Raw genomic sequence first — 12,653 nt, forward strand, 5'->3', positions numbered from 1 at the left:
AACTCCTTGGTGAATGCACACCGTGTTCCGGTTTAACCGGATCGACAGCTCGACTCGAACAATTCTAACTGCAGGTGTGTAGCAGCCTTAATGTCGAACTGAAGGCAGCCAAATTGAATTATCATTTATTTCGCCCGCACAGTCCGAACCACCCCCATACACAACTTCCATTCTTCCAGCAGGTCGGCGGTCTGTTCGAGTGAATCCGGCGAAGCTAACTGTAGGTGTGTAGCGGGCTTTAGACATGTTAAATATTTTTGGGGGTTTGCCACAGGAAAGCGGCGTCCCTTTGCTTTTGATTTTTATTTTAGCCGGGAAGAAAAAATTAAACACGTTAAAAACACAAGTATATCACTATGATAATAAAACTAGTTATATTTTTTAAACTCAGCGTATCAAAATTACACGCCCTACGCATTACTGCTCGATGTATTGCTTATTTACAAAATTGTATTTTTCTTTATTTATTGTATTTGGTAAGTTATATTATAGGCCTATATAAACCACTCTTTACACGTACCAGAAAAACTCAGTAAATTTTCACAATAGAGACTATACTGACTAAATTGTTTGAATGAACCCAATTCAGTTGCGAAAACATTATTACTAATAAATCTAAAGGCCATTATAATAAAACTAGAGTTTTTAAAAATTTTAATTACTGCATCCCTATTCGCACTTCCTATTATACGGACCTATATGTTATGTCTGTTGCACAAGCAGGAGAAAACTTATTTTCTGTTACTCTTTTTTCCTTCAACCAATTCCGTAGGGCCAAAACGACATGATGTTAACGATCCGGGTAACGGTTTCTGAGTAGATGGGTAGACCCAATCCTTGATCCCATCTCTTCAACCTTGACTGACGGTAGGCAAACTCAACCAACTGAGCTGTAGGCCTACGTTGACTGTTGACTTACGATCGATGAAACCAAGGGGAAGAATGCAGTCATAATGCTTCTCAAAAGGCACTATTGACCCAGTTCCTGTGTTGGCAATTGAAGGTCAAAGCGAAAAAAAAACAAAACTACCCCACAAACTTGAATGAAATAGGTCGCTGTTGGTTTAAACTGTAAATTCTAAAAATCGTTATAATATATAATTCTAATACGCCACTTTTTGTCCAATTCGCTGACCTTTGTTGAAGCCAAGAACTAGATAGCCTAGTGACGTGTCAAGTCTTGAAAAAAATACAGTCCATTTCCCCTTGTTTTTCATTTTTCAAAGCTTTCTAAGCTGAAATTTTGTTTATGTGGCGTTATAGTCTGAATAAATAATTCTGAATTAGAAATAGAAGACAGCATAAATAAGGTGTTTGAGAAAACGACCACAATGCACCCAGCAACGCGTTTCTAAATATAAATCGGTCAGCATGCGGGTTTGTTTACATCCAACAGCTGACTGCGTGGTGGAGTATTTCCTCTTTGGGACTATCTGTCAATCAATGAACGATCTGTGAACCATGCGAATAAACAGCTGATTCATTTTGCTAAATTATTTTTGTGCATTTTTATTTTCTTCATATATGCTTATTTAAATATGCAAATGAGCAAAAACACTCATTTTTCTGCAAAATATTAGAAGTTTTGAAGGAAGACAAAATAAATAGGGGAGGGTTTTGAGTAGTCACGTGACATAACGTAATCCCATAGCAGAAGAGCTCCGCCATAGCTGTTGTTGTTTTGGATATCGACAGAGAAAGATCAAGGCTAAAAATCTCTCTAATAATGTCGTCCCCAAGTCCTGGGAAGCGTCGGATGGACACAGACGTTGTAAAACTGTATCCTTTGTGCTTTCTTGAGCTTTAGTTTGTCTTTAGAGACTGGAAATAACTAGATATAAAGAACTTTCTGCGTGGAAAGAACCCAGATGCCACTGTCAGCCCCGAACTCTCGCAAACCAGTTCTGTCTGTGCAGAGGCAATGCTGGCTGCTGCTGAGGTCACCGTTGGCAATGTCGTCTTACAAAGGTTTTTGGGTGTGAGACTAATGATCATAAATTGCTGGCGAGCAGTATTTGTCAATTCCTCATTTGTTTTGTGCCCCTTATTTACCTGGTTACACGGGTATTTTATCTAGGTCAAGTCGCTGGCCTGACACCAGAATTGGTATAATAATTCATGATGTCATCCTAAATGGGTTGGCAAATGGCTAAGTGATGCAATTTGGAAGTGTGAATATTCCTTGTAAAGTTAATGTCAGCTTAGTATCCTTTCTAAGTGAGGTAAGTAAGAATTTAAAACCGTTTTCTGGCTTATTCTTGATGTGTGAAATCAAGAACTTAAAAGTGAAGTTCAGAAGATTGATGAGTCAGACTTGAGCAGGTGGGGCCAGTATTTGTGTATTTTTGTTTACATTATTATGAAAACTAACATTTTCTGAATTTGGACTAGAATCTAGATTAGATCTAGATTCTAGGTTTATACCAACAATATCTGTTTATAAACTGCCCATCTAAGGATTCATTTTTTAATGCTGCGACAGCTACCACCTACTTTGAGCTCTTTTTACAAGAAGATGGGGTCTTGATCATTCGAGATCTAGATCTAGATCTAATTTCTTCTGGAACAAAGAGTTTTATCACCTAGAATCTTTACTAGATCTAGATAGATCTAGATCTAGATTAGATCTAGATTTTAGATTGTGCATCAGTTCTACACTTCTACACCAGCCTCTAGTTTAGAAAGTATGACTCACTTCTTTGTAGTTCACTGTTCGTAAGTGCTTGAAAAAGTTAAAACTAAAGGGTTTGACTATCAAGTCAAACTGACTTTAAAAAGAACTAGCTGCGCCCCCTTTCGATGAAAGGAATGATCGGTGGTGCCTATACGTTCTTAAACTAACAGTTCTCTGACCGTCTAGGCCGGTGCTTTAACATCAACTAAAAGTCATTGGCCTACTATATTTACACTCTAATGGAATGGGGCAATAAATCTTGAGAGATGCAAAAAATTATAAGGTCTAGATTTATACTCTCAAAACAAAACGCGCCTCGCGAAATATCACTTCGGGATGTTCTAAAATTACAGAGACAGAAGCGTCGGCCTACAAAAGTGATTGGCGAAATAAAGAAATTTTGCTTTTTGCAGCAAAGCTGTCTCAAAACTGAAAAAAACAAGGGCGCCATGCTCTGGAGAATATTTTTAAGAATTTTTTGCGAAGACCGCATGTCGTTCGATGCAGCCATTAAAAAGCCTTTTGAATAGCAAAATTCGGCCACCACAAATAGATAATAGATTCTTCATGGAAAAATAATTTACGAAGTGACTATTTCTCTGAGAGCTCGGGAAAATAAACTTGATCTCTACTCCGAACAGTTTCTGTTCTAGAGAATTTTTGGGTTATAATTTGCGAGATTTAGGCGTCATCTCTCATTCTGCCTTTCTGCGAGGACTGGGAAGAAGCATTTTTTTTCATCAAATTCAATTTCTATAGCTAGAGATTTTTAAATGATTGAATATTCAGATACTTCAGTTGTGGTTGGGGCAACGTTCCTGGACTATACTTCATTTGAAAATGCCTTAAAAAGGTACTGCGAGAATTTGCATTTCATCACCCCTAAAACAAAAACTAAAATCCTTCATGTAAACAAAAATAATCCCTTCACGCCCCCCCTCCCCCCGCCCCAACGCCCGGTTAACACCTTACACACACACACACACACACACACACACACACACACACACACACACACACACACACACACACACACACACACACACACACACACACACGCACACACACACGCACACACACGCACACACGGTTGCCACTCCATTCGCAAATCATCAACAAATCTTGAGAACGGAAACTGTTCGGAGAAATCGAGTGCAAGTTTATTTTCCAGAGCGTTCGGAGAAATAAAGCCGGCCAATAATTTTTAACTCTTATCAGCCAGTGTGCTGTCATTCAGAATTTGCGAAAGTTATAAATAAATTGGATCTGGACCTATCTCATTCACCATGCCAAAAAATTAATCATCGGCAACATTGGGGAAGTAGTTTGTGAGACTGAACGCTGAAAAGTAGTGTGTTGTAGAAGGATTTGATTTTAAAACAATCTTGATTTGGAAAGTGACTCAGACTGTAGATCCAAAAATTGTTGGTGATGCAACATGCTGCCACTCGAAAAAAAATACACCTTGAAGCTTCAATTTTTAACAAAGAAAGGAAATATTGTTATCATGCTTGTTTTTAACTGGACCAATGTTATAACCTTGATTATATTGAGGACCGGAGGGAAATGTGTATTTTATTAGGGAAGGTGAAAACCACATGATGCTCTCTGTCATTTTGGCAGAAGATGGTAAACAGGGATGATACTGAGTGTGTTGTTCCGGCTGGTAAGTCTTGTTTTGAGGATACTTTTAAATGGGGGGGGGGAGTTTCAAGATGCGAAACTGAGATGTTCAGACTGAGTTGAACCCAAATTTAACAGCTCATTTTTATGGAAATTTGGACTGCTTGATTCTTATATTTTTCATTTTGTTCTGCTTTGCATTCTCAGTAAGCTTGACAATTCATAATCCTGGTATGCATACTGGATTGTATCAAAATTATGTCTCAGTCACCAAGCACACAGGCACACTGTCATCATCATCATCATCATGTGCTAAGTCTGCGACAGACATCAGTAATCGTGGTCCTCCGTTCATTTTTTTGTTCGGATGCTCTTTAAAAACCTTATATCATCGTGATCTTTTCCTGTCACTCATCTGTTTGGGTTCTCCAAGAAGGTTGCTCTGGGTCTACCCTTGCCTTCAATTTTGCCAGTGAGAGCTAGATGTTCCAGGCTTTATTCAAGTCTCCCAGAAACTGCATTTTTTTTTCTTAAAATTGTTTATGAGCGGCCTCATTTCATTTGGCGTCGGTGGTCTAGTGGTTAGGCTCTCGGACTCGCAACCGTAAGGTCGTGGGTTCGAATCCCGTCAGGGGCCCGATGTTGTGTCCTTGGGAAAGGCACTTTACACTTATTTTCCTCACTTCACCCAGGTGGGAATGGGTACCCGGCTATAGACAGCGAAAGATCTTGTCAGTTTGTTATTGTTTGAGCGCTTAATCGGCTGCTCGCACTGTATGCTTCCAGGGAAGCTGAGAATGTTTCGGAGTGCTCTATGGTCTGCTGGGGTAATAATATAGGGTAAAGCACATAGAGCCTGCTGTTGAGCGGGGATATGCGCTATACAAATGCTATCTATTATTATTATTATTATTATTTCTTTTTCTTCCAAGAATTCTCAAATCAACATTTCTGTTGCTTTTATTTATTTTCTACTTAGTTGTCTTTTGTGCTTTTCCAGCATTCATAGCAGTATAGAAGGGTTGGCCATACGTAGCCTATTTTTAGAACTTTCATTTTGGTAGTCATTAAGGTGTTTCTATTTTTTTGGATTGGACTTATTTACTTATTTATTGAAACCATATTTAGCCATTGCAATTCTTTGTTTTATTTCTGAGGAATTTTTGGCATCACGTCTATTTATATTCCTAATTTTACACTTTCCGGACGACCCCACACTAGCTGATCCTATCCCTAGGACCGGAGCCGCTGCCCACATCCCTTGTAAATACTCATTTTTGAAGACATTTTAAAACTTCTAATCAACTCAAACTGGCTTCAACTTCAGTGAATTCGAAAGAGAAAGAACTCTTCTATGCTTGAACAAGCAGTCAGAAAACATGGATAATTTTGAATAAACCTGGTTCTGCTTGAATGAGCGGTATTGCTATCGCGTAAAAGTACACGTCGGTGGTCCGAATCGGTCGGTCGGAGGTCCCGAAGGTGTTAAACTGTTGAACAAGCAAACCTTTGTTTATGAGATTACTACACTTATATATTAGATCTCATATTGAAGTAATCTTACATGTTTCTCTCTTTTTTTGGATAAAAGAAAAAGGAAAAAAAAATCTCATTTTGATCTACAAGAAGAGAAATTCATGTACGGTAACAATGAACAACATGCATACTAAAAGTACTTCACAAATTGCAACGTGTCTCATGGTAAAACATATGATGATATCAACACTCTCTTTCATCTTCAATCAATTTCACAAACATCTTACATGCTCATCACATCAGTGCAATTACATCTTTTAGGCAAGGTCATCATGTCATGCTCAAAGACTTTCCTAAGTGACTGTCAATCCATAAGCTGTGTCACTGACATTTTTTTAAAAGCATGAGTTGACCATAATCACTCTACGCTTTATTCACTCGACTACAAGACCTTCTGAGTAAGTCGGTCTTTTATTTGATTTAGTGTGTCTAAACTCATTCATGCCCATCTATGTATGTAGACAAATTGTGGTATCGTGGCTGTACAGATTGTTAATTTTTCAAAGATACCGGGTAAATGACATTTGGTCTTTTTTTAAGTTAATTGATAGTAACTGGCAATATTCATCTTGTCCATGCATTTTTGTGTTTGTATTATATTTCCTTTTTATTATGAATCTGATGAACATTACCTCCTTCACGATCTCTCAATAAGATTAAATTTGTATTATTTTCTATAATGACACTGTTCAAGACAACTGCTATGTATTTTATCAACCAACGGCCCAACAACCTTTCCAAGATGACAACACAAATCTCTTGTTGCGTGACGCATTGCCCCTAAACTATCATCCCCTAATGCTTTAGACAGGCTGTCGTAATCCATTCTCCTGTCATTGTAATAAGCCTCTCCTATCATTACATTGCTCACTGATTAGCATGGGGGGGGGGGGGTCTTGAGGTTATGATGTTCGACGCTCATTCAATAGGTCCTGGATCCGAAGCCTGATCGCGACGGACAATTTTCTTCTGTAAAATTTTCTCCTTTCACCTCCTTTCCTGCTCTTTAACCATGTTGTAATCTGCTTTCGCCTCCACTTTCTGCCTTCTTCCCCCTCCCCTTTGCCCCATCTTCTGGGCTACTGATTCTTTCTGTAGCCTTTCTACTGCTGCTCCTTGGTTCCTTCTTATTTCTGTCTTTCAGCCACACCCTTCATCTTTATGGTAGGTAAGGTCTAACACCTAGCCTTCTCCGACAAAGGGAAAATATCTCAGAGGTCCAGAGTGCAAGTTGCACATGTTGCACCCTTGGTGGTCTAAAATCAATAAGAGTAGGCTTCGCCGCCCCCCTCCCGGCAAAATTCAAAATTTCTACCAAACTGAAAATGTTTAAAGTGTCCTGCGCACTCATATGATCTTATGCAGTTGCGAGCGCCTTAAGACACTTCCATAATGTAACAAAACTGATCAGCATATAATGCAGGCCAGGCTAGTGGTCCCTCCTCTACTATTTTCCCAATTTGACCAGTTTGGAATGTTTTAAGAATAAGAAATAAAATAAATAACCCTCCAACAACAGCAACAAAAAAGGGGGAAAAAAACCCTCCCTTTACCCTACAAAACGAAAACCCCCCAACATTTTAATGAACCTTATGGCTGTCTGAGTCTGAAGCATGCGACCACCTCCGGTTGGGAGCTTGGAAGGGAATTTTACTTTCTTCACTTTTACCTAAACAGCCCAAAAAGACAGCTTGTCTAAGATTACCTTTGTCCTGAACAGAGGATGGTCTATTTTAACAGGTTCAACGGTACTTTGTGTGTAATGTTAAGTCTCTCCTAATATATGTATCTGCTTTTTAAAAGGGTTACAGGAATATATATATAAAAGTCAGGCTTGATAAAGTACCCTAATGATATCAGTATTTGAATTTTAATCGGTGATTTAACTTTTGGAACTTTCTTTGTGGTTGAGAGCCTCAAAAACTCACCAGAAACCTTAGACTGTCCCTTTTAAGATTTCAAACCTAAGTTAATCACACCATAGTGAAACATAAATATAAACTTAGTTGTTAAACATTTAAATAATATTTGCCTTGTGGTTGATTTATACCTAGATTCACTTGAGTCATCAACCATTTTTCAACACTTTATGAGCTACCCGGACGAATTTGCGTTTCAATATTATTCAGTAGTCTCCGCCGAAGATCTCGGTGCTCGGGAGCAAGAAAAATGCGGGATCTTAGGCGAGTGGGATCTTAGTTGACGCACCAAGGGAAGAATCTATGGTGACCCATGTTAAGGCCCACAACCAGTAAATGGCCTCCCTTCACTCTAAAATGAAATGAAGCGACCCCTGGGTGGGTTAATGACATATATGACTAGCAAAGAGTGGTCAACCTTGATGACCAGTCACTGTGGCATGGGGCGATTTACACTATTATCCTATCGTGAGTCTCAAGATCTATGTTTATCCAGTTGCCCCTCCCCTTTACCTGCTGTACAAAATTGATAGCTTTCCATGTCTGACCGAGTTCCCCTGCCTTTGTCGTTACGCACCATTATGTTGTGACCACACCAATTAAAATTCAGTCTGTCTCACAAATTTGAAAATAGAGACAAGAGCTGCAATGGTCAGGGGTTCACAGTTCGGTGCGAACTTATAGGCCCTACCCACCCAGCGAGTAATGTAAGTTAGGGTGGATAGCTCAGAATGAGTGCGATGTTTGGGGAGAATAAACTCGTCGGTCAGTTCTCACCTTGATGTGGTCCTATCTGGGGCAAACATTGTACCGCTTCATCGAGTTTTACATGGCTTATGTGATCACATTCTCAAGAGTGGCTGATTTTTGACATGACGGGCAGTTCAATGATCTCAACTTTTCACTCTTGGTTGATCGGCTCTGCTGGCCCGGGTTTTTGTTCAGTAAATTATGATCTGAAATGCGGGATCTTTGCCGAATGTAGATCTTCAGAGTGAATGAGAGCGGGATCTTAGGGGTGACTGTTGTATTGTAAACATTCTGTTTTTTTCTAAAACAGCGGGATCTTTAGTGAACCGGGATTGTAAATGTTGGGATCTTAGGCCGAGACTACTGCATTTTAAAAATCTTTCAAAAGTCCCAACATAATTTTAAAGTAATAAGTCAGCTTTCACTATGAGGGAGAGTTTGCAAGGCTAAAGTCTTTGATCTTTGTGTGGATAGGCGGTGGGTGCTGACATGTTGGTCTACTTCTATACTCTCTTCCTCTCTTTATTCTGTTTGTCTTGCTATTTTCCTGCTCTACGTGATCATTAGCTTGTGAATGTGTCTCTGAACTATTTCTTTCCAATACTAAATGTATCTTTTTGTAAGCTCAAACCTAAAAACCTGAGAAAATGTTACAGATGAGGTGGTCTTTTGGGGGTAATATTGCTCAGAGAGCACACCGTATCCATTTGTTATTATCATCCCCTTTTAAAAATGCCATGTCTTCTATTTTCATTGTTACCCTTTTTGTTAGTGATATTTTACAGATAAATACGATAATGATGATTGTTGTTATTGTTATAGTTGTTGTTGTTGTTATTATTATTATTATTATTTCATTATTATTATTTCTATTATTATTATTATCATCATCATCATCAATGATTATTATCATTATCATCAATTGTTAATTATTATACTTATTATTTTTACTGTTTTTGTGACCCATGCTTGGTGTTCTACATTTATATAACTGTCCCTTTTTCTATGTAATATGTTGGGTTGTTTTTTTACTGGTCCTGAGCCAGCTGATAAATCATGTCACTTGATACAGGATGTTTTGCCTGCTATCTTTGTTTTGTTGACATGGTGGATATGAAGCTGTTGCCAAACCTTCCTTTATGGATGACAAGAGATGGATGCTTAAAACTCTTTTATTGCTGTCATGAATTATTCAAATTTTATTCTTTATTATCTGAAGTAATTAACATATTTTTGGAAGAGCTTTATCGTACTGAAAAAAAGGGAAAATGAATTAAGTTTTATGGTTCTTTGTTGTATGAAATGATGACCCTTCCTTGACCTTAAAACCAGCATTGAAAGTAAACATGAAGTGACCATCTTGGGAGGCCTCAATGAGTTCATGGTCAAGTTCTATGGACCCTCTGGCAGTAAGTACATTTTTTTTCAAACTTTTCAAAAATTATAGTAGAGTCAGCTGAAACTTAATGCGGTTTCACAATCTGAAAATTCTGCGGTAAACCCAAAGAAGATAAAATCTCTGTTCGCCCCCCCCCCCCCCACCTCCTTTTTTTTCTTGTATTGGAGCTTTACTTTACTTTTATCCTCCGCTTTTGGGAGTCGCGGGAAGAAAGAGACGTCTCTCTGTCGCCAGCCGGAGAACTTGGATTTGGGGGATGCCGTAGGTGGTTAATGTTTCCCTGACTCCATCTATCCAGGTCTTTCTCGGTCGCCCTCTAGCCTTGTTGCCATCAAATTTTTTTATGTAGGCACTTTGTGCTGGATGGTGTGTTGGTAATCGTAGGAGATTATTGGAGCAACCTCTGCAAACAGAAAATCTGGGGGTCCTGCAGATTTCTGTTTCAGCAGACTCCAATATGTTTAGCAACACGACGGAATGAGTGGCTTGTTGCATCCAACTGTTTCAAGATATCGGGCAAAACCTCAAATTTTGAGACACTGTACTTCTTTACCCCAACTTCAAGTGACTATAACTTTGGAACTAATACTGTTTTTACCCCCTTATAAAGCTTAAACTTATCTTGAATTTGATCCCATAGTGATGTAGTATTTTCAAACTGTGATATGTGACTCATACTTTTGTTGGGTTGCTACACATATTTGTATATTTATTTGATGATTGAATGATCCATTATAATTTTTTTGGGGGTAAATTCAAAAGAAGTTTTATATTATGTAATCATTGTTTTGTTTGTTGTCTTTTTTCAGCGCCATACGAGGGAGGTGTGTGGAAAGTACGGGTTGACCTCCCTGACAAGTACCCGTTCAAATCACCCTCCATTGGTTGGTACTTTTTTTTAAATAAAAGATTTTTTAGTAGATCTACTACTATTAGTTTGCTTTCAATGACGGAAAATCACAGCTACTGTGACAGATTTTATGATGATGATATGTATTAAAGGATAATTTTTTACCTGTATTTGGAGAAAGCAACTCTTGTATACTGATGAGCAAACACATCATATTTTCACCCTGTCTTTATATCTCTCTTGTTATTTGTTTCTGTATCATACCCTGAACATGCTCAACGAAATGCCTTCCTCATGTCGACAACGAACCCATGTCTTTTGCACGCAAGGCAAGTGGGTGGTTGGCGGGTGCTCTGGTGTGGTCTGCTTCTTCTTTCCTATCAAACATCTATCGTCCTTATCTCCCGTTCTTCTTTTTTATGTTTGTTACTATCTTGTTACACCTCTAATCTTCTGGCGCTCATATGACCTTATGCAGTTGCGAGGGCCGTAAAACCTCTACTAAAACGCAAGGCAAAGAGCCTGAGCATTACACCCAAGGGCACTGATGAACCTGGGTACGCTTGTGCTCTCAGACTTAATCTTTGTGAAGAACTGCAGAGCTCTAAATGATATGGAGACAATTACAGCTGCAATTGTCTAAGACGGCCACTCATTTTCGAGGAGAAAAGTCGCGGTCTTAAACAGGTGGACATCTTACACAGTGTCATTATAATTTGAAACAATTTATGGGGGAAGGGGTCATTTGTACACAGGTTATTGTCCTATACAGGTATGGCCATTAGAGCTGGTTCGACTGTACTCATATATATAATAATACGTCTGGCTGCGTTGCCCCTGGTCTGTCATTGCGCATGCAGATATTTAGTGTGCAACTTGTGTTAGCTTGGGATTGAGGGAGTTCACTGTTGTCTCTTTTTTTTTTTCCTTTTGCCAGCACTGAATGACTCTCATTGTGTTGACACTCCTCTTTAACAAAGAAACAGGATTTAAAAGGTTGTGATGTAAACCGAGGGTCTGAACAGAAATATTTTGTCTGTTTCTTTTTTTTTCCCCCCAGTGTATTCATTATCGTCTTTTTTTTTGTTTGCAGGTTTCATGAATCGTGTTTACCACCCAAATATTGATGAAGTGTGAGTACCAATTTCCTCTTTTGTAACACAGCACTTTAACTCTTGTAATACTTTTGCTTTGCCAACTTCTTTTTTCTTTCTTTCAAATATTGGTGTTTTTAACACTTTGCAGTCACACACCCAGCAGTACAATAAACCCCTTCTGGTCACTCAGCCAGAAGAGTGACAGCAACAGACTTCTGGCGTCTGACGCAGAACTGCGCCAGGTGACTGGAATGGATCATATACGCCGTGGCATTATTGCGCCAAGTGACCATTAAGTGTTAATGTGCCCTCAACACAATTTAGATCATTTAGGAGGTGGGCTTATGACCCTGCCTTTCAGAGCCAACTGGGCTGAGAGGAATACAGCATCTCAGCAGAAAGGTCGCGATGCTCGATCAAAATTTCTTTCCTCTTAAGAATCAAACTCAGGTCTCCAGGGTGTGATAGCGAATTGTCTAACAGCTACACCATAGTCAATGGTTCACTGGTTTCTGTGACATCAATAAGAGAATAAAGTGTCATGTCTGCATAAACTCATAATCATAAACCCTCTCACATACGCAAAACTCGCTCTCACACACTCACACGACGTACATATTTACATGGGCTCCCACACTGACACACACATGCACATGATGCACATGCATGCACGCAGGCACACATGCTTCCACACACGCACACATAAGTACATACAAACACATGCACATACTGACACAAACACACACACTCACACACACATGCACACACACATACACACACACACGCACACACACACACACACACA

The 12,653-nt window shown here is 39.1% G+C and overlaps 1 protein-coding gene across 1 annotated transcript in view; it reads left to right on the plus strand.

Moving 5' to 3' along the window:
- Positions 1 to 1,626: 1,626 nt before the first annotated feature.
- LOC101857813 (ubiquitin-conjugating enzyme E2 H) overlaps positions 1,627 to 12,653 on the plus strand; it is a gene marked incomplete in the record, with an annotated part of 17,301 nt that continues 6,274 nt past the window's right edge. The window contains 4 exon segments of the mRNA XM_013086190.2: positions 1,627 to 1,779; positions 9,835 to 9,911; positions 10,711 to 10,785; positions 11,845 to 11,884. Of these exon segments, the coding sequence (XP_012941644.1) occupies positions 1,727 to 1,779; positions 9,835 to 9,911; positions 10,711 to 10,785; positions 11,845 to 11,884 (245 nt within the window).

Source organism: Aplysia californica, unplaced genomic scaffold, assembly GCF_000002075.1.
Source record: "Aplysia californica isolate F4 #8 unplaced genomic scaffold, AplCal3.0 scaffold00442, whole genome shotgun sequence".
In the NCBI taxonomy this organism is placed as follows: domain Eukaryota; kingdom Metazoa; phylum Mollusca; class Gastropoda; order Aplysiida; family Aplysiidae; genus Aplysia; species Aplysia californica.